The sequence below is a fragment of the Solanum tuberosum genome, unplaced genomic scaffold (assembly GCF_000226075.1).
Source record: "Solanum tuberosum cultivar DM 1-3 516 R44 unplaced genomic scaffold, SolTub_3.0 scf00110, whole genome shotgun sequence".
Classification (NCBI taxonomy): domain Eukaryota; kingdom Viridiplantae; phylum Streptophyta; class Magnoliopsida; order Solanales; family Solanaceae; genus Solanum; species Solanum tuberosum.
The window spans coordinates 1,386,929-1,409,713 of record NW_006239037.1 but is presented as its reverse complement, the minus strand read 5'-3'; the positions used below and the strand labels follow the sequence as shown (position 1 = coordinate 1,409,713).

The 22,785-nt window shown below is 33.5% G+C and overlaps 3 protein-coding genes across 3 annotated transcripts; 2 read left to right on the top strand and 1 right to left on the bottom strand.

The window, feature by feature from the left end:
* The first annotated feature begins 6,080 nt into the window (after positions 1-6,080).
* On the top strand, positions 6,081-7,116 carry LOC102578779 (auxin-induced protein 22D-like). Its single transcript, XM_006349678.2, has 3 exons — positions 6,081-6,340; positions 6,431-6,636; positions 6,743-7,116. Exons 1-3 carry the CDS (start codon positions 6,168-6,170, stop codon positions 6,913-6,915), a joined length of 552 nt encoding a protein of 183 aa, XP_006349740.1. The 5' UTR covers positions 6,081-6,167; the 3' UTR covers positions 6,916-7,116.
* A 70-nt stretch (positions 7,117-7,186) lies between these two features.
* LOC102578435 (protein OSB2, chloroplastic-like) lies at positions 7,187-11,063 on the bottom strand. Its single transcript, XM_006349677.2, has 5 exons — positions 10,541-11,063; positions 8,305-8,443; positions 8,123-8,207; positions 7,914-8,020; positions 7,187-7,506 (listed from the first exon to the last, which is right to left on the bottom strand). Exons 1-5 carry the CDS (start codon positions 10,924-10,926, stop codon positions 7,321-7,323), a joined length of 903 nt encoding a protein of 300 aa, XP_006349739.1. The 5' UTR covers positions 10,927-11,063; the 3' UTR covers positions 7,187-7,320.
* A 1,291-nt stretch (positions 11,064-12,354) lies between these two features.
* On the top strand, positions 12,355-22,267 carry LOC102606431 (NADH dehydrogenase [ubiquinone] flavoprotein 2, mitochondrial). Its single transcript, XM_006349676.2, has 10 exons — positions 12,355-12,538; positions 12,634-12,666; positions 12,774-12,839; positions 13,831-13,947; positions 14,323-14,400; positions 14,497-14,602; positions 14,756-14,802; positions 21,429-21,506; positions 21,600-21,665; positions 21,754-22,267. The coding sequence occupies exons 1-10, from the start codon at positions 12,473-12,475 to the stop codon at positions 21,862-21,864; spliced, it is 768 nt and encodes a 255-aa protein (XP_006349738.1). The 5' UTR covers positions 12,355-12,472; the 3' UTR covers positions 21,865-22,267.
* Positions 22,268-22,785: the final 518 nt, after the last annotated feature.

The following is a 22,785-nucleotide window of genomic DNA, read 5'->3' as shown; positions in this document are numbered from 1 at the left end:
TCGATATAAGCGTGCTTCGATCGCCTGTAGTGGCCTCCTGAATTTATTGATCGGATAGCTTCTTTCTAAAGCTTATCAATTCTACACTCCTTTCTTCTATGTCTAATGAAGTTATTCCTAGACCGCCTGAGAGCTAAATTTGGACCTTATTTGACATGTTTTTTTTTTCTTTCAATGCAAAATAATCACTCATAACTTATTGCGCTTGATCTATATTTTATCTAACTCAATTAAGTTATTTTTTATTTTTTAAAAAATTTAAATTATATCATATAAATTAAGACACAGAAAATAGAAGTTGAAGTCAAAATCTACCGTAAGGGTTGTTGTCGTGTGCCCCTCTTTTAGGTGGTTAAAAATTAAAGTAATATTCTATATTTATAGTAGTGGATGATATTTTGAATTAAAGGAAAGAGATAACTTAGGTCCAAAAATAAGAAAACGATCCAGAGTAATGCCCTAAAAAGGGTTAAATGTGTTAGTTAATACTTACTTAATATAATTGGAGTAGTGGACCCTTCTTGTCTGTTCTTCCTCCCTTGGCTAAGTTGAAAACATGAGTGTATTCTAAGATTTTTTTATTATTTTTTTTTGGAATTTTCTGAGTTATAAAAATAAGATTTCTATTTATAATTAAGTAAATAACAAATATTAAAAAATATAAAAATTATAGATTAAAGAGGATGAAGTTGAAAATAAGATAAAGGAGACTTGAGTTATGATTAATTTCTCAGCTCGCTACATTAGCTATAATTTCACCAATTTATTCTCTATTACTGAGCACTTTACTTACTGCAATTCTCTCTCGAGTAATTACGATAATTTACTAGGCATATTCCCTCAAATTGCACTAGTTGCACTTTCTTACGGCTCAATAAGGTCACTTTAAGATTTCATTATCTCTAAACCCATATTTAATCTCGTAATATATATATTGATCTCTCATATACCTGAAAAATAACGTCGTTCAATAACTATCTAAATATAGATTTTCGTAAGCAATACATAATAAATAGACACGGATAATTGATGCATGGTCAACCAAAATAAGAACATATAGCTGAACAATTCATGAAGTAGAGAAATTCAAAGGCTCAATTATATTAAAATGTAACAAGAATTTATCCTACAAAAAATTTAATTATCAAAATCCAAATAAGAAATATAGCTACTCATAATATTGTGTAAAAACATAACATTAGATTTTCATAACGAACAATCGAACAAGTAAAAGAAATAAGAAAGTAGAAACTAGAATGTGTGAGAACTTAAATTAAGTCCATCAAAATTCGCAGAACCTCGTGCTTAGCTTGATAGTGGCGTAGTCACATATATGTCAAGGTGATCAATCAGACATTAGTCTTTATCAAAAAAATTATACTATATGTATGTTAAAAATTTATATGACGTATCTAGGTCAAAAAATATTTTTCATACATATTTATTAAATCTTGAACATTCTTAACTAACACGTACGTACTTATCGTATGAGCAATAGAAGCATGTCTTGATACCATGTATGTTTAGTCGTCCAACATAGGTGGGATGTAAAATATTGGATTTTATTATATAATTATATAAACGGTGGTATTTCCTTTGTTTCTAATATGATACAATTTAAATATAGTTTACGGTTTCTAGAGTTAAACCAAAACAATTGACTATAATTTATTTGTATGTCTTTTAAATATTTTAAATTGTTAATTTTTATAACTTATAGTACTTTTTATGCAGTTTCAAAATATGTAAATTATTTTATTAAAATATTAAAAATTATATATTCGAATACACTGTTCAAAATTAAAAAAATCATACTCTTAAAATTTTAATTATGTTATATAAATTGAGACGGATTGAATAGAAACTAAAGTCAAATCTACCGCAAGTAAGGATCCATTGTTGTCGATCGTGTGCCCCTCTTTAGGTGGTTAAAAATTAAAGTAGTATTGAATATTTATAGTAGTGGATAATATTTTGAAAAAAGGAAAATAGATAACTTAGGTCCAAATATAAGAAAACGATCGAGAGCAAGGTTAAATGTGTTGGTAAATATAATTGGAGTAGTGGACCCTTCTTGTCTGTTCATCTTTCCGTTGTCGGAGCTTTAATGCGAGCTTCGAATATGAAGTGGAAAAAAATATATGAGTGTATTGAGTATAATTAATTTCTCAGCTCGCTACGATAGCTATATATAATTTCACCAATTTATTCTCTACTATTGAGCGCTCCACTTACCACAATTCTCTCTTGGGTGATTATGATAATTTACTAGACATATTCTCTCGAATTACACTAGTTACATTTTTTTATTGTTCACTAAGATCATGTTAAGGTTTCATTATCTCTGAACCCACCTTTAACCCCGTAGGATATATTGATCTCTCATGTACCTAAGGGGTGACACCTTGTTTGGATGGTTGTTACGCGTTGTATTATATTGTATTGTTAGTTTAATTATGATTTGTTTTGAGTATTACTTAAATTATATTATATCGTATGTTTAAATCCATCGTTATAGGTAACGACGAAAATACTCATTTTATGTAACAATCGACTTGGTGTGATCACATTATTACCTTAATATTTTCTTCTCATTTTGTCCTTATTTATCGTACCTTTTCAGAGTAGTGTTACTCCGTACCCTACCTTTCTTGTAGGTTTATCATTCAAATTATGAATGTATGACATACATATTCGAGCAGGTGAGGGTATTAATTGCATAGAAAGGCAACCCGACATTTACATTTTTGAAGCGTGATATTGTCTGATTTTGTTCATCTAATAACACATTTAATTTAGGTGACCCCATCGATCGATAACCCTTTCAAATCTAGCCAGCCAAATTAAATTGGACTCAATATATATATGTGGTTAGCATCTGCCATATTAATTTTAATACGTGCATGCTTTTAAATCACATAATGCTACACAAAAATCAAATGCGTAAAAACGTTAATTATAATATGACCAAGATTAATTATTGTCATAATTTGCTATTTTAACGTAGGATTTCAGTTAAATATAACGGATACTTGCATCTTGTATGTAGTTCTTTTTTTTTCCCTATGAATATTATGATTTACTCTAAGTAATTTTGCGTACACCTCCTAATTAAAGTACGAGGTCATTTTTTACGAAAAAATAAAAAAAATGAGGTAATGTTGTGATTGACATGACAATAATATTTTTTTTTACATGATAATATAAAAAAATTTATAATGAAGAAAATACTTGTCAAACACATGACAACTCTTTGAACTAGAATTCTTGTACATGTCACAAAACACACATATATAGTCTGATTTATAAACTTACATTTATAAAGTCATCATACTAAAAAGATTAATTTATAAGTAATTAATTAAACTGAGATATTAATTGGCATTGAGTAGCAATAGTGACTCCAACGTAACGTTATCTAAGTGGTGGAAAATTGAGGTTCTCATCAATTGAACAACCAATTAACGTAACTCTTACTAGTATTAGTCTATTAATTAATTAAATGCATTGTCAAATTAAAGTTGCAGCAATTGAATTGACATTAATTAATTCCATGTTCAAAATTTAAATGTGTGGATGAAATTCCTTAATGTAATAGTTGCCCACAAAGGTCATTTAAACTTCGAAACGTGTGGTTTGTGATGTAAAAAAATATGTTTGATTTGTCAGATGATCACTCGATTAATAATTATATTAACTCAATTTGATATATATTTGACGAAGGAGATGAGGACAAGAATCAAATTGGTAGAAGATTACAAATTATAGGATTTGTTACAAGTACAAAGAATTTGACCATATTAAAATTTGAGGAGGAACCCTAATTGCAATATTGTTAGTCCAAGAATACGATCAGAGTGGAGCTAGGTATATAGAGTCAAGGTCTCTTTGATGAAATACGAATTACACATGGTCAAAATTATTTTTTAGATATATATTTAGTAGATGTTAAAACTTTTCGACTTCTTTATATTTTAAAACTCTCTTTATGAAAATTTTAATTAAAAAATCATTCAGAATAAATATCTAAGTGGCCCAACATTTGGGGTGGGGGGAGAGGGAGTGAACACTTGAAAAGTTTGGTGAAAATATAACTAAACTGAACAAACTGCTATAGCTTAATATATTATAGTTTGTTAAACTTAGCTTTACAATTAGTTATTAATCCATTGTTAAACTTAATTAGCTTACTGTTTATAGAAGCTTTTAACTGATCCCTTTTCCTTAATAAATTTATACGTATACTTAAAAGGGAAATCAACATTAATTTAAGTGAAAACCCATGAGCTGGCCATAAACATGCCTATGTCTATCTATGTCTACACAACAGCTGTATAGATTTATAACTTCGTGTCAAGTCTAACAATATCATATAAATTAAAACGGAGAAAATATAATTTAGATGAAAAGGGTTTCCAATTTGTATAGGTAAGGTCCTAATTAATAATTGACCTAAAACTCATCAACCGACACCTAAGGGACCCATTTCACATGTTGATTTCTGCCCATGATCTGACACTTATATGCCTGAATTCATATCCAATTCATGTTAAACTTTTTTTTTGACATAATTGTTTTTGCTAGAGAGCCGTTAAAAAGGTATTGTTCGATATAAATTCAAATTCAATCGTATTTCAAAATAGATATCGAATTGTATGAAAAATATAAAAAAAGAAAAAATCATATCAAATTAGTCTTTTTTTGTGTGTGTTATAAATTTATATATTAAAAATTATCATAAATATTTTCTCCATTTTAATCTATTTATCTGATTTGACTTGACATGTAATTTCAGAAATAAAATTTTATTTTTAAATTTTATGTTGTTAAATTAAAAATACGTCAAATGTATCAAAAAAAAAAACTTTTTAAAACTACTAAAAAAAAATAGAACAACTATATTAAAACAAAATAAGCAGTAAATTTAAACCTATATCTATAAATAATAGCTCAAATTTAAAGTTAAGAATCGATCCAATAAAAAGATATATTTCTTATTTAATACTATATTTAATAATTTTATTTATTTATTATTCACGTTAAATTTCACTTAATTATTTGACAAAATGTCCGCAATAATAAAATCATGTACTTAAAATTTCATTTATATTAAAAAATATTTTAAAAACGTTAAACATCTACTGTTGTGAACAACATTTACGCATGTAATCACGGCCGTATTAAATGTTTTTATGTTTACATACATCTGCATCTTATTTTTTTTTATTTAAAAAAAATACCTTGTAACCGCGCGAGTTCCAACTTCCATGTAACGTAACGTTAATTCCTCCCTCATTATGTCAAACTAACTCATCATTATCAGTGTCGAAGCCAAAAAAAATTGAAGTTCAAATTACGAGAAGTAAAAACACGAGAAATCCAAGAGGTTATATATAGGGTAATCCTAAATGGTCAAAAAAATTTGCCAGAAAATTCAAAAAGTGTATAATATCTTTTTTATTTTAAAATAAACTGATCTTTTTTCCATTTTTTAGTTAAAAGGAATTATAGTTAAAAGGGTAAAATAACATAGGTAAAACACCATTCTGGCCAAAAGGATTTTTCCATATATATATATATGTTCGACCCTTATTAGCTCCACCCTCGATCAAGGGCGAAGCAAGCTTATAGTCAGGGGTTCATCCAACTATTTATACCTAGTTAAAATTACTTTGTATATATAGTAGATGTTGAACCCTCTCGATTAGTCTGTATGTTTGCTTATTCTGATTTTGAACTCCCTTAATAAAAATCCTGACTCATTGTCGATTTTCTGGAGCAGGGCATTGAATACTAGCGTGTGGAGTGTCCCTCTTATGTTCCCTCATTGCCGGTCATGTGAGGGACACCATTCCCTGTTGCATCAAAATTGTGTTCCTAAACTAACGTAACTTCCGTGCAAAAATCGCACCCAACGTGCGTATTCGACACACTGTCCGTTTACCTGGCCGCAAGCAAGCGCGTAATGACAACGAATCGTAGGCGAGTTATTTTCTCCGTGTTATGAGATTCATGCACGGAGAGAATAACTCGCCTATTCCCCTTACTCTTCCTATATAATTATATCACAATCCTCATAATTCACAACAACTTGCCAATTTCCAAAACAACTCTTCAGCTCAACTACTCTAAGATCAATCGATTAACAGCAGACCGCTCTCTAAATTATGGGAATTTACGAGAAGGATCTCAATGATCTTGAGGCAACTGAACTAAGATTAGGTTTGCCTGGGATAATAGATGAATCTTCAACATCAACTAGTACTGCTAAAAATAGCAAAAAAAGACCTTCATCTAGTGTAAATGAAAATGAACAACAAGACTCACCTCCTCCACCAAAGTAAGTGTTGTTTTTACTTCTTTTTTTTTCCGAATATTGTTGTATAAATCGATCGTTTTTTAACAAATTTTTTTGTTATGATAATTTCAGAGCACAAGTTGTTGGTTGGCCACCAGTTCGATCTTACAGGAAAAATCATGTGTCTAAACTATCAGAATCTGATAATAATTCCTCAGGGATGTACTTAAAAGTTAGCATGGATGGAGCACCTTACTTGAGGAAAATTGATCTTAAGGTTTACAAAAGTTACCAAGAGCTACTCAAGGCATTACAAAACATGTTCAAGTGCACTATTGGTAAGTTTCGTTATACTGTCAGTGTATATAATATAAATTAGTAAATGGTATCTCATTGTTTGTGTTGAAGTAGAAATACTTATGTTTTTATGTTGAATAATTTCAGGAGTGTACTCAGAAAGAGAAGGATATAATGGATCTGATTATGCACCAACATATGAAGACAAGGATGGTGATTGGATGCTTGTTGGTGATGTACCATGGGAGATGTTTATCAGTTCTTGCAAAAGGCTTAGAATTATCAAAGGATCTGAAGCTAAAGGTTTAGCATGTCTATAAAAACATGGAAATATATATATACATACATGCAAATCTACTAGGGATGAACAAGTTTCAGTTTTGTAACACTATCTGATCTTCGATCAATTTCATGGGATATATAGATCTAGATCTACTTGTACAAATAGTTTCTCTTCTTTTTTTTCGAAGAATTTTCTGTGTATTATGTATGAGTTTATATATACGGGAAGAAATACAAAATTTTAGCACAAGGCAGCAATAGGTCTATTAGTTTTCTTGTTAGCTTACAATCGAAGAACGACTCAAAAACTTACTCTGAAAATCTAAAATTCCTTGAACAGTAATACTAGCAAACAAGTAATACAAAATTTATGTTCCTACTGGGAGGAACAAATCTATACAAGAGAATATTTGGAAGTACAGGCGAAAGCAAATGGGGAACGACTAAAATTGGAAATTATCCATGGACATGAACTCTGCATTTCTGCTGCCATTTTGATCATGAAAAGACTCCATCTTTGAATCCAGTACTGCAAGTTGAGATTTCACCCATGTTGGATTATACCTGCCTTCTACCCACAATGCTTCACCTGTATCTTTGTGCTTGAAGTCTGGATAGTTTGGACTCCTCTGTCAAAGGAAATAATATCACTGAGTATTTATTTTGTGAGAGATTAGCAAAATGAAATAATATTGTCAAGTGTCTAATCAATCTTGAAATTTAAGCACCCAAATTCAGCATTGTTCAGCATTTCACTTTAATAGGTTCATGATTCAGACTATCTTTTGCTTTTAGTTTGTCTTCCTTGCTCCCAAGCAAACTGCACTTTCTTCATCTCTAGTGTTTTGGCACTAAATTTTACCCCAAAAAAAGGAATTCTGCAGCAAGCATGTCATGTGCATTACACAGGCACCAGTAAAGACAAGTATAAAAGTGCAACTTGATTATGATGCAAGGACACTAAGCCGACTAGTGATGCTATGGCAATCAACAACTTCTTGTTTATGTCTTTTTAAGAAATGCTTTACTGGGGTACCTTGTTCTTCCTATTATCCCACCATTCTAGTGGATTAGCAAAGAAAGCTTGCCATAGCTCCTCTGTGGATCCAGTGGTATTTGCAGCATAATTATTTTGCTTTTTACCTGCAAATTCACAAGTGGAAATCTCTGAAAATTTAACGCCAGAAAGATGTGCATCCAACTCTAGCAGTAAACACAGTTTTTAGGTAAAGAAGTGTTATTTACGTGGTGCCATGGAATTAGAATCCCCATTATACGAGGCCATTGGAGGAGAGTTCTTCTCAACAAAATTCAATTGCTGAACGACCACCTGCCAAAAAGAACGTAAAAGTTCACAGTCAGACAAATATAGGACAAACATGATGTCAATATAACAAACACCCAAAGAAAAATATAAGTAAAGCAACCTTATAATAAGTCTGTTCTTTTCCATCATCACCTTCAACTGTATCTGATATTAGGCGGCCAGACACATATATCTGCTGTCCTTTTTCTACATGTTGATTGGCAACATTAGCCAAGTCATCCCAAAATGTCAAATTAATCCTGAAACCACAAAAATAGAAACTGAAATTTCTGCTATTGGTCATTAAGTAGGATAAAAAAGAGATAGGAAAGGAGGATTGATATTTCAAGCAGAGTATTACTTAACCTCTCTTTTATTCATTAAGGAAGCAACAGTAGGAATGCGAGAACAATGAAACAAAACCTTTAATGTAGAAATAATCTATGTTAAACTCAGATTTACTAAGCCAAAAAGAACATGATCTGAGCCCTCAAAGGAAACATAGAAACAGAGGACAAACACACTAGTAAACTACACTATAAAAGAAATAGAATTTAGTCAAAGTCCTAATGAAAAAAATGAAAGCTTGAGGGAAGGAGTAATGCCAAACCAAATGGCAGCTTTCAGATATTTTGGTCCTAAAAGAATGCAACTTGGAAAGAGTTAAAAAAGGCACCCACTTGGAGAACAAAAGGGCTGTTGGTTTCACAAGACTTATTCATCAGAATGGTCGTCAAAATCAGAAGTGCGGAGGCATTTCTAAGAACGCAAAAGGAATTGGATATGGAAACTTCAAAATTAGATCTTGCTCGACAACTAGTTAACGCAAGTACACTTAACTCATGTGCCCGAGCAAATTTCAATATTAGGGATTTTTCTAGTCCCTTGTCAAGCTAAAAATTGGTATCAGGAAACTCATGAAAACTGACTTTCTGGGTATGTGGTATGGAAAATTCAGACACTGTCCAGTTGTGGAAGAGGAAGAAAAGTAGATCAGTGGACATTAGGATACAAGGATTATAGCAACAGAGATAGCTTTCATGAGTCAATGGATTTATGGAAGCAGTTTGTAAGTCATAAGCTTTTGCCACATTGAATCTTGAATTAGGTAAAAGAAAAAGACAAACTTGTTTCAGTTGAAAACATAAATTATGCATCTACTTTCACTACTTGTTATGTTAAGATACTAGATGTATGCGTATTGCCAATAGTCTTTATCAGTTTTATGGCCATCAATTGAGGATGCCATAACCTCATGGCATAATAGTAGATATACTGCATCTTTCATTAGATTTCCACATCGTAAAGTTTCAGTAGATTAAATTTTCTAGCTATGATGGCGTCAAGATAATCTCTTTAACCCCTTAAGTGTAACAACAGATCATTGGAACAATGCCATGATATACAATTATCATTTATCGCAGTAAAAATTACACCAAACTAAAGCAGCCATGATAGAGTGCCTATTAGATGAATTATAGTTGGATCACTTTGTTCGATTTGTTATTGGATGAAGGCTTAAAGTTTTCACAGTAGCACAAAAGTTTGCCTCTAAACTAACACACTCACATTATTACTACTTGTATTGGTGAATGAAAATAGTTTACTTAGGGGTTGTTTTGTTGCTAGTTAGAAATGTAAATTACTCATGTATTAAAACCAGTATAACGAGGTAGCATTTTAGTTGATTGTACAAAACTTTCAACATTACCAGTTTCAAAAAAAAAAGATGTATAAAACTCAACACACCAAATACGGTGTTTGGTTACCAGTTTGCAATCTCGCGTAATACTTATGAGGAATCTATATATAGAAGATGGATAACTAATACATGAATAATTAAATCTTGCATTACTAACCTACATAACTCTAACCCGCAACCAAACGACCCCTTAATGCTACAAGTGTTCGAATTAGAGTTGCAGTCTAGTAATTGCAACTTCAACAAAAGGTCCTCCTTAGGTGTCATTTGGTTGCTGATTAGAAATGTAAATTATTCATGTATTAAAACCAACATAACTAGTACCATATTTGGTAGCATTTTAGTTGCTCTGCATAAAATTTCACACACCAAGTTTGGTATTCCGCTACCAGATTACAATCTCGCATAACTAATACTTACTTACGAGGGAATCTATGTATTATTTATACAGGATAGAGGATGGAATAACTAAATCCTGCATAATAATTGTTGCATTGCTAATAGCTACATTAACTCTAACCAGCAACCAAACAACCCCTTAATGGCTACAAGTGTTCGAATTGGAGTTGCATTCAAGATGTCAAAATTTTCAAAAGGATAAACATAAAAAAGTGTCAAGCAACCAAACAAATCAACTGGGTGTCGTTTAAATTACCAAGTAGTGTCGTTTTGCGACTTCCTTACAGCAAGACGAGTCCAAGCTACAACCTTTCCGGAATTAAGATGCTTAATTTGAACCGGCACTGCAACATTACCAATAAGCTGCACTGAATTACAAAGCTCCTTCTTCCACTGTACTTCCGAAGGCCGTGGGTACTGAGAAACCCCAGCATACCTTTCATACTCATACACACTACCGTTTCCAATTCCAGAACTATTATTATACTCAAATGAACATCTTATACGACAACCCGAAGCTAATTTCGCGGTTTCTACTTGCTTGGATGGAGAGAAAAATCGAAAAGAGTGAGATTTGGCAGGGGTTCTTGGAGTTGTAGAGAAGAAAGGGTTAGTGAATGCAATTGTTTGTTCCAACGCCATTACTGAATTAATTTCTCTTTCGCTTCTCTTCTTCCCTAATGCGCCACAGTATTAATCTTATCGTATTGTTCGTCTTTCAAACTTCGAAAGCACGCCGGGCTTTGTTGAGATATTTTTCCGTTTGTGATATTTGCAATGTTTGGTCCGTTTTGTTATTTAAAAGAGCAGATTCACCCCCTCGATATCGAATTCCGCTCACTTTTAATGGACATGGTACGGTAGATATCGAATATCATGTCAAAATTGAATTTTTTTAATATTATAGTATTTCGTATGTCTTTAAAAAAAAATTGGTATTCGATTTGATATTTGATATTTGATATTTGATATTTATGAATAAAAATATTGAAATATTGAATATTATACTCAAGTATATATATGTAGTTATATAATATTAGCAAATATATAAAATAGTGACCAGTTATTTAGATCTTGAAATTTTGACTTGATTTAGATGTTCTTGATGGGTAAATGTCTAAATGATTAATTAAGAGAATTGTTTGTACTTTATTTTGTATATTTTTACATGTATAAGGTATTAGTATGATATAATTGAGACGTTTCTTGAAAAGTCAAAGTCATAATTCTTTATTATACAAATATATATAAGTTTAAGTTGACCAAACTATGATAACCGATTTACCAGTAAAATATGAAAATCGAACTTTAAAATATCGAACTATATCAAATTAATTTGATATATTAATAATATAGTATTTTAAAAAACTAAGAATCAAAATTACTGAACCAAACATTTAAATTCGAGATTCTATATACAAAGGTTAGTATATATACATTATTTAGATGAGATTGATAATAAAAGAATTATTATAAGATAGTCAATAAGTAAGATAGTAGTACTTGCTACGAAGTAATTGATAACAAATGTATGAAATTAGACTTTGACAAGATAAACTTCAGATATAGTTATTTGAAGTAGGCGTATATGTGTAAAAAAATTAAATTAAAATGGCACAAATTAAAAGACATCATATAAATTGACTAACCATGCAATTTATCCAACTTTTACAAATGATGTCTTTTGGAATAATTGTTTAATAAATGATTATTACTTTTTAATTTCTCTTGCAACATATGAATCTTTAAACTACCATCTAAAAATCATTTCTAAGCAAACTTACAAGTTACAATTTTAGATAATGATGTATAATTTTGTACATATTAAACGACAATCTAATATTCATCGATTTCAAGTGCTATATTTGGCCAACTTTTTAAAAATATGAACAAAATCTTAATGATAGCCTAAAAGGGACATTTTGTGTAATGATGCCTAAATCAAGTTAGTTACCCAACCCACTATGAATTTGACCAAAGCCCAAACAGCCAAACATATTGTGGCCCAATGATACGAGAGCCCAAATATAGTCCTTATAAATTCTAATGGGCCTGCCGGTTTAAGGCCTTGATCAGGACACGCGAACAAGGAACGTGTGTGTGGCACGCAGAACATTCATAGTGAGACTTCCGATTTCTCCATTTTCTCCGACCACCGTCTGCTCGGAGCAATCGCCGGAAACTAAAAATGTTCGGTCGACTCGCTGCCCAACGCCTGAACGAGATCCGAACGGCCATCCGCCGAACTACTCAGGTCTAATCTTCATTAATATATTTTCCTTTTCACTTTGATAGATTGGTTTTTCCTTCCTTTTAGTCTAAATCTCTTTTTTCCCCCCCGTTTTACAGGCATCGCGATCCTTTTCTACTGCACTCAACTATGTGAGTTCTTATCTATTTGTAATTTCGGAGTTCTGAGTTTAGATTCGAAATTTGACTATTCGATTGCGTGTTTATGTTTTATTTGTATGGATTTTTATTGTACGCAGCACATTGATACACCGGACAACAAACCGGACCTTCCTTGGGAATTTAATAATGCAAACAAGGAAAAGGTTAGCATTGCTTATTATCCTCCAGAATACTTGAGACCTACTTCTTTGTCACATCACTTGTAACATTTTTTAGAATTTACATCAAAAGTTTGAATCTTTGCTATGCCTGTTCTGTTTTTCTTTCAATTTTGTGTGTGGAAACTGAGAGCTCTTATTACCAGGATTTATGGCATCTCCTGTACTAAATGTTTCAAACCTTTTTGAATCAGAATATGCTTTCTTTGTATGTTTTGATGAAAATGTATTCCGCTGTAATCTATATCTGTACTATTATCTGTGCAAGCTATTTAAGTGCCTATCTAGGCTTTGAATATCTGAACTTGGTTGAAAAATTGCATAAAGATAATCTAGACTGACTCAAGTTTTGAGCTTGTCTGCGAAATGAATAACAGCCTTTGAAATGATCTACCTTACACCATAAATTCAAGCTACATCTGTATGAGAAGATTGTCTAATTGAGCATTCAAACTTAGTTTATCATTTGGAAATGAATGGGAGAAAAGTTATTTTCTTAAAAGAACCTAATGATCAAGTCGGTTCTGCATATCCAACCCAAAGAGAAGGCTGGAGAAGGAATAAAATGTAGAGAGACAATCACAAATAAAAGGAAAATACTTTCAAAGATAGTAGGTGTTAATGTTGTTGTTCAAGGCAAAATACATTCCCTGTTTGTTGCTTGGGCCTATTTTCATCATGTTATTCAGTAGCACTGCTGATGCATTGACTCCAAAATTGCAAAAGTCAGAAACATCTTCTTCCGTAGCATTCTTCAGCAATTTTTAAAATTTACTAATCGAAAAAATAGTACGAAACTTCCTGCATCATAGAGATTTTTGAAATGGCTTTTGAGTGTTGATTAGCTTCAATAATCTGATTCCAGAGGATTACCATGGTAGTGTACTTCAATTGAATCTTATGCATCTCTTTAATTGGTAACTATTTGCTTACCCTCTATCTTAAATCCTACTTAATCCTCCCGTGCAATGTGCAGGTGAAGGAGATACTGTCTTTCTATCCATCCAACTATAAACAATCTGCAGTGATTCCTTTGTTGGATCTTGCACAGCAGCAAAATGGAGGGTGGCTACCTGTTTCGGCGATGAATGCAGTATGTTGACACTGTTTGGATTGATTTTTACTTTTTGCATTATTATAAAGTTTGTGTCGTAATGATCAGCATTTTCAACGGTTACCACTATTGAATATTGAGATTATTTGGTGCACTTCTTTACAATTTATCAGCATTTGATTGCTAGAACCAAATCGGCTTTAGTTCTTGCCATTATTGTATTGTATTATTTGTCATAGGTGTATTAACTTGATATTTGTATTACTCCCTTACCCTTGTTTCCTTTGTATACCCTCAAAGTAAGCACACTGCAATTTGCCGTTCCTTAATTAGGGTTTATTTGTTCTATGATTTTTCCACCTATGTCTAAACTGTCATTTAAAAGTATCTAATCTAATCTTCTAAATGTTTAAGGTGGCTAAGGTTGTTGAAGTCGCCCCAATTCGTGTATATGAAGTTGTAACTTTCTACACGATGTTCAACAGGACAAAAGTGAGTAGTTTGTCTTGACCTTTGGCTTGTGCAAGTGCAGGAAATTTAGAACCAATCTTTACTTAACATAGCTTACTCAGTTTCTTGTCCCTTTAGGTTGGCAAATACCACCTTCTGGTTTGTGGCACAACACCTTGTATGATCCGTGGTTCAAGAGGTATCGAAGAAGCTATACTGAAGCACCTGGGAGTAAAGCGCAATGGTCAGTTTTTTGTGGCGATCTTTACAATTATTTTGTTAGTCTTTTTGATAGTCCTAATAATACTGCTTGATCAAAAAATAAATAAAATAGTCCTAATAATCCTATTGTTGAAACATGTTCTTATTCTGGTTTATGACTTCTTTATGTATGCAGAAGTAACCAAGGATGGCTTATTTTCTGTTGGTGAGATGGAATGCATGGTGAGTCATTTTTCATATATCTTATTGATGATGATCTTGATTCTATTTGGTGGCCTTGACTCCTACATGACAGCAATTTTGTGAACTAGTTTAGGCTCATAAGCTTTCCAAACCTAAGATCTGATGTTGAGATTGGTTTGTTATGCAATAAATCACATGACCATGCTTGTGAGTTGTGACTGATAGTAACTAAATTAAGGAGTAGAAATTGGCTTATCTTTAGTGTTGGATGGCTACTTTAGTTAATTGTAGTTCTCAAGGCAAATGTAGGAAGACACCAGAGATTTTCTCAGCTGTGGCCTTGGTTATAGTTGTTCTGATGATTAATGTATCTTGTAGATTCGTATGCATATGCACTCTTAATCGGGAGCAAGCCTGCTTTAGTGGCATTTTGAAAAGAAATCTTGATATTAAGATGAGGATTGAGTGCCACTTCCGAAACCCAGTTGTCTAGGAATCTAAGGCATTATCAACTGATCATGATTAAGTTCATCTGACACGCATTCCACGGGCTCAATGGAAAGGATCTTTAAGTATTCCTGGTTAAGTTTTGAAAAGATTCCCGGGGTTACTACAGTTATATTAGAAGGGTAGGGTGGTTTCCAGAAAACACAAAGATAGATGATATCGTAAGAAGCCAATTTCTATCACTTTTCCTCTCTAGTTCTCAAGTGCATGTGCAGATGCGGAGCCAAGATTTCAATTTAATTGGTTCTGGATTGTAGAATGACGATTTCAAGTGCTAATAATTGGGTTCTAAATTTTATATATATATATATATATATATATATATATTTAATGATTTTCTTAACACAAAAACATTGTTTGAACAAAAGCTATTGGGTTTGGCCGAACTCATATATGACTTCTACCTCCTCTCATGTTCTTGTGCATGCATGTGTACCAAGAGTGTTATGACATGTTTAAGTTGAACTGAAGCGAGACCCTGTAATGTTCTGATATTTGTGGTGCTAAACGAAGATTTAATATAGCCTTGTTTTTCTGATAAGTTCAAGTTTTGTTAATAACGTACCAAAATGGTACAGGAATTACAACAAGAAACAAAAAAACTATCAGGTAACCCCCCGAACAAACTAAATAAGTCCATAAACTGGTCCATATTTTCAATCATATTACCATTACACCAAAAATATGGTTGTTTGGTACGAAGAAAAATGTTTTCCATGAAAATGATTTCGTAGAAAGTTTTTTCTTGGAAAACAAGCGGGTTTCTTACTTGTTTTCTTGCTTTTGGTAAGTAAGCAAGAAAATATTATCCCAAACATTTACCCCGTTAATAAGGTGCCCAACATAAATGCGTTAGCAAATATCCTGGGGGGAAAGATAGGAGAACTTCCCACAGTGTACCTTGGCATGCCCTTGGGGGATAAGAGCAAGTCAAAAGGCATATGGAACAATGTTCTGGAGAAATGTGAGAAGAAGCTAGTGAATTGGAAAAGCAAATATTTGTCTCTAGGTGGAAGAGTTACTCTCATCAACAGTGTGTTGGATGCCATGCCTACATACATGATGTCAGTTTTCCCAATGCCTGCAAATGTGATTGACAGAATGGATGCTATTAGGAGAAATTTTGTGGCAAGGGAACTGTGATCCTAATGAGCACAAATATCATCTTGTAAAGTGGGATGAAGTCATTCAAAGCAAAAAAGTAGGGGGTCTGGGATAAGGAACCTAAAACTGCAGAATCGAAGCCTTCTGATGAAATGGCTATGGAGATTTGCATCACAGGAACAAGCACTGTGGAAGGAGACAATCAAGGCTAGGTTTGGAATGGAGAACAAATGGACTACCTACATGCCCACACAACCGTATGGGACTGGAGTATGGAGGTCTATCAAAAGTCAGTGGATCAAGTTTGCAAACAAGGGCTGGACAAGAAATTTTGAAGAACCAGTATCCTGATTTGTTCAACCTGAGCCTTCAAAAGGTATCCACAATTAGAGAAATGAGAGACAATCAAGGGTGGGATCTCAGGTTTAGGAGACACTTGAACGGCTCGGAAATTAACAGAGTGGCTGAACTACTCAATACTCTGGAGCAATACAAAGATTTAACTCCCAATGAGGACAATCTATTTTGGCTACCAGACAAGCAAGGCAGATTTTCAGCTGGTTCAGCTTACAAGACATCACAAAAATCAGTCTCTCAGAGTAGTGGCATGGCTGGCCCTGGAACATGATCTGGAAAGTCAAGGTACCCTTCAAGGTTGCATGTTTCACTTGGCTACTAGCCAAACAGGCCACACTCACCCAGGACAACCTTGTGAAAAGAGGTCGTCAATTTTGCTCTAGGTGCTCTTTTTGTGAGTGTGAGATTGAGACAATAAATCATCTCTTTCTACATTGTAGAGAGATTGAAGTTATGGCAGATTTTCATCAATTTAAGAGGCATAAGCTGGACTATGCCAAGGAGCATCAAAGAGGCTCTAGCTTGCTGGAATAGAGATGGGAATCAGTCGGGACACAGGGAGAGATGGAAGATTGTCCCAGCCTGCATTTGGTGGACTATATGGATGAAAAGGAACCAGAGATGTTTCGAAAACAAGAGCTGCTCTCTGTAGAAACTGAAGATGAACTGTCTAGTCCTTTTCTTTTTTTGGTGTAAACACGAATATCCTCAAGAAGAAGAGGATATTCCTAGTATTTTAGATTATTTATGAAGCTTAGTAGGGACACCTCTCCCTCTGTAATTTTGCTGTAAGCATTACTGGAATACTTCTCTGAGTATTCCTTTTGTTCATAATACAAGTTACCTTCTTCAAAAAAAAATTATCCCAAACATTTATATGTTATTTGGCAAAACACTATGGAGGTGGGATGTGATGAGGATTGGGGGTTCAAGGGTGGTGGGATGGTCAAGGGGTGGCGATTGGGAGGATTGGGAAGAGACAACAAACTTGGAATGCCACTTATGCAACTTGTTTTCCCTACTTCCATTAGGGAGGTCATTTTTCTCATTTTTGAGGAACTTTTTTTCCTAGAGAAAATATTTTCCAAATATTTAGACCAACCAAACATGAGAAAATTGAAAAACTTTTTCTGGAAAAATGTTTTCCTCCATACCAAACAGGCAAACACACCCTCGCATGCTTAGTTCTAGAAATTTGCAATCTCTCGCAACCTTGGTTCCTTTCCAACCATATAGTCCAAAAGATACAGGTTGGAATTGTTCTACAAATCTGCCTCATGTTTCTAGGCATCCAACGACTTTGCCAGCACTCCATTGAACTCTTGATCTTAAGAGGCATTACCCATGAAACACCAATCAGTCAAAAAAGCTCCCAGCATTCCCTGGAGGATCTGCAGTGCAGGAACAAATGTTCCACTGATTACAAATCTTCTTCACATAAAAAGCATCTGCTATTTAGAGCATAACCCCTCTTATGCAAGTTATTCCGAGTTAAACAAGCCTTCCAGGTGACAATCAGCTAAAACAGGCTGCTTCCAACCTGATTTATTTGCATCTGCACATCCCACATTCATGGTCCTTAGGTTACTTCACTTAGGTACTAGGCATATACCCTTGGTCTACAAGGGTACATTGGACTCTTGTCTAGTTTGGCAGGCAGGAATATATCCAGCGACAAACATAATTTGTCAATGAATGGTGGAAACTGGCCTCCTGACAACTTAATATGATAACCCACATAAATCTGTTATTATGAATTAGAACTCCAACATATACAGTACGACCTCTATATAACAACCCCAAGTTTTCTTTGGTTAATTTTTTTTATGTGGCATTTTACTTCTCTATGACAGTAACAAGTAACAACCATCGTTACAATGACACTCTTTGTGAAGTTAACCCTCTATAGAGGGCCTTGAATCAAATATCTATGTACTTACTCCCTCTTTTGCAATTTATGTGATGCAATTTTCTTTTTGGCATGTTCCAAAGAGAATGATACATTTATATATTTAGAAGCAATTTAACTTTAAATTTTCCATTTTGACCCTAACAAGATGATTTATAGCCACGCACGTATATATAACTTGTCTTAGATCATTAGTTTCAAAAGTCGGTCTTTCTTAAACTCTGTGTCCAATCAAAGTGCATCACATAAATTGGGTGGAGGAAGTATTATTTTATAATAATTACAGAAACACAATCTATTTTTTTTGGGAGACGTAACTCTAATAAATTTTTCCAAGTTCCAACGAGGAATTTGGAATGTCAAAAACTCTTGTGAACTTGAAATGAGATTCGATCAAAACCTGGAAGAATTTGATTTTCAAATAATTTTGAATTATCATCCTTAGAGTTGAAGTTCTTATATGTAGAACTTGTTATGGATTTATTAATATTGTATTTGCCTTTTGAAAATTTTAAATAATGACTTGAATTTAAAGTTTTAAACTTAAATTAATTTTTCTTTTATAACATTAAAAAAGTTTGAAAAAAAAGACGTTTTAAACAGTTTTTGTTGTAATAACTAAATTAGATCTAAAGGTCAAATGTTGTTATAGGCAAAAAAGGGTTCAAACAAATGAGGTTGTTATGAAGAGGTTTGACTGTAATGATGTGCATGGAGACGTGGCCAAACACACGATGTATGGATGGACACATAATTAATTCCACCTATACCTAAAGTAAAGTGACAAGAAGTCTCAGATCCTGTGGAAAATGAATTCTTTTTTAAACCTGCGAAACAAGCAACTTGTTGAGGAACTTCGTTTTCCTCATAGCCCTTTGATGGTTTGGTCCTGGTCTAATAGGGGCCACTAAAGCCTTGAATTCATGGATTGTTGAGAGGATGCATTTCTTGGTTGGATGGTTTTAGATACATGTGAAGAGAAAGATGTGATGGGTAGGGACTATTTAAAGTCAGAGAACTCATCTTACTGTTAATTAGCCAGTTTTCTCAAACAGTATTCTCCAATTTATGTTTGTCATGGTGAAGTTTGACTAGATATTTATGATAGCTAAAAATACTCCAGGGCCACTGGGGCATGGTTTGGAACTCTATGGATAATTTAAATTGGTGCCGACAAATAACCAATTCGCGCCCCCAAGGCCTAGCTCAAGTGGCAGAAGGTGGAGGATTTGTGGCTTAGGTCGCAGGTTCAAGCCCCACACCATGCAAAGCGAAGCCCGGTATTTAAGTGGAGAAGGGTAGAGGGGCGGGCCCATTATCCACCGAGTTTAGAAGGCTGTGATTGGTCCAAAGGGCGGGTCACAGACGGATTTCTCGGTTATAATGAAAAAAAAACCAGTAACTCTCTAAATAAATTGAAGGCATAATAGGTAAAAAATATATATTGTATTTTCTTGATTTGTCAAAAATGACAAGTAAAAAGAGACAAGTAAAAGTCAAAATTGGACAAGTAAATAGGGATAGAGGGAGTATATGGTCATGATATTTTTTTTTTGTTCTTCGAAACCTATTTGCTACTGGTGACTCATTTCCTTTTATTTTGTACACTTTTGTTATTGGGAAAATTGTGTAGAGAAATAAAATTACAGTTGAAGTATTTTTTATTTTTTGATAAAGGTAACCATATTACAGTTGAAGTATTATTATGACAGTTAAATTTGATGTGTTTAAACAAATAAAAAAAATATTAATTAAGCATAAAAGATAGGATGATAGAAACAAGTAACGAGCCTTACTTCTACCAATTCGCAAACTTAAATTATAGAATTTTGTTTGCGCCAGGGTTTGAAAGTCCCTAACCTACACTTTACAAGCTGCACTTTTACCACTAGACATAAACATCGGAGTCTAAATCTGGCTAGATTAAGTTTGTGCTGTTACATGACAGAATATCATTGTCGCCAATGCATTGAGGTCTGTCCAGTGGACCATGTTGAGACCTGAATTGGGTGTCTGAAGGGGGGGAGGGGGGGAAACTTACTATTAATTTGGAACCCTGGAGAAGTCATGAAAATTATAAGGATATATGAATATGACACACCAATGAAAGCATGGTGGGGAAGACAAGATTGTCTCTGCTTTCTATTTTTGCTGACTGTCAGTCTAAAAACCTATTTTACACTAGTTTAGGTCCTCCTAACCAATCTTGTAAAGGCATAACTGCATAAGGTATGATTCTGGAATTGAAACAGTGGAACCTACTGTTAATGACAAGATATGCTTATCCATAAGAATTCAATACTAGAGGTAGTGTAGAGAGCATGAAAAATGTCAAAACATTATTAAAATTGCTGTTCAGATCCTGCTGAGATTTGTTCTCTATATGAGAATGAGGATTTAATGGTCAGGCTTTAGCTATTGCTTATTTTGAGCAAAAGGCATCAGAAGATGTCAAGCTATATAAAAACGTGCAATGTGGTCATTAACTACAGTATACAACTATCAAGTCCTCCATACTTTCCCCCCAACACTGGTGGCCTTGTAGTCTTGGAAGCTAAAATTGTCCTTGGGGAGGAGGGGTGGTTTCTCAAACTATTGGGAAGGCTATTAGTGTTGTTTAAACTACTGCGACATCCTTCTTACTTTCCATGAATTGGAGACTCTTCAGCAAGGAACCATTGATTAGGTCATTAGATGCTTATATTGGTTCCAGAATGTTGAACACCATTCAAGTCATTGCTTATTTGATATATAGCTGTTTTAATAATATACCTTATCTTTGTGGCAGGGGTGCTGTGTAAATGCTCCAATGATGACGGTGGCTGACTATTCCAATGGATCTGAAGGATATGCTTACAATTATTATGTGAGTTAATACGTTAATCCTGTTTTGATCACTTGTTGTTCAATCTTGTACTAATAAGTTTGAGCTCAATTGGTCTTCCCTTCCTTTCTGCAGGAGGATCTCACTCCAAAGAAAGCTGTAGAGATTGTTGAAGCATTCAGGAAAGGTGAAAAACCACCGGTAAGATGACTATAAGTTGCATAGACTAATTTTATCGTGCATAATGATATTACTACCTTGTTGATTGGCATGCTTTTTTATGTTTCAGCGTGGCACACAGAACCCAGGTCGTGTCAATTGTGGACCAGAAGGAGGAAATACTACATTATTAGGTGAGCCTAAGGCTCCTCCTTGTCGGGATCTAGATGCTGCTGAATAAGTTTCTTGTTGTTCAGTTGTTTAATAATGCAAAACAATGGATGGAGAGACACATCCGATGTCATATGCAGTAACTTACATACTGCATTGATGTTTAAAGATTGTTTTCTGTCTGTCAGTATGATTACAGGTAAAACTGATTCTTGTTTATTTTTATCAGTTAACTCGAACCGGATCCAGTGAAAGTCCTTTGTTTTGTGTCAGGATGCCATATTTTGCCTAGAATTGGTTTAGTACAGAATGGTTAGTTTACAATTAGGAAGTTTGATTTAAGAAGCCAGTAGCTTTTCCAATCAGTACACTCTAATGCTGAAGTGTATTGGGAGCAATGGCAATGTTGTTCGGTGTTTTGGATGTGAAAAGAGATTTTCTACTGAATAAAAAAATTGGAACTTGCATTCAAAGCTAAATTCTTATTTTCCCTTTTACTTGTGACTATATTTAGATTCAATTTTCTTGTTTCACATTGACTGTAAAATTGGAGTCAAAGTTGCTATTCTGAGAGTTTGATATTGCATTTATACTTTCGTTAGTTAGTTGAAAGGCGGGGGCTTAGATCGGTTGGCTCCGTTTGGTTTCATGTAGTATCAGTTTTTGCTAAATCAATAACCAAACCTATAAGATATCTTTTTTATTGGTTATTGATTTATCGATTTTTGGTCCTTAATGATTTGGTTTTTGGTTTAACCAATAAGAAAGTTTAGTTCAAAATCAAATAAAGAGTATTTTACAAATACTTAATCCAGATCACATTTATTAATCAGCCAACATTTCAATCTTCCTAAAGTCTTTGATGAAAGTTGTTTGTTGAAATTTGAGTCTAGTAATTGAGAGTCCAAGTCAAATAACTATCATCAGATAGGACCAACCGAAAAATATTATCCAAGTTATTATTATGATAACGCAAGAAAATACTATATTG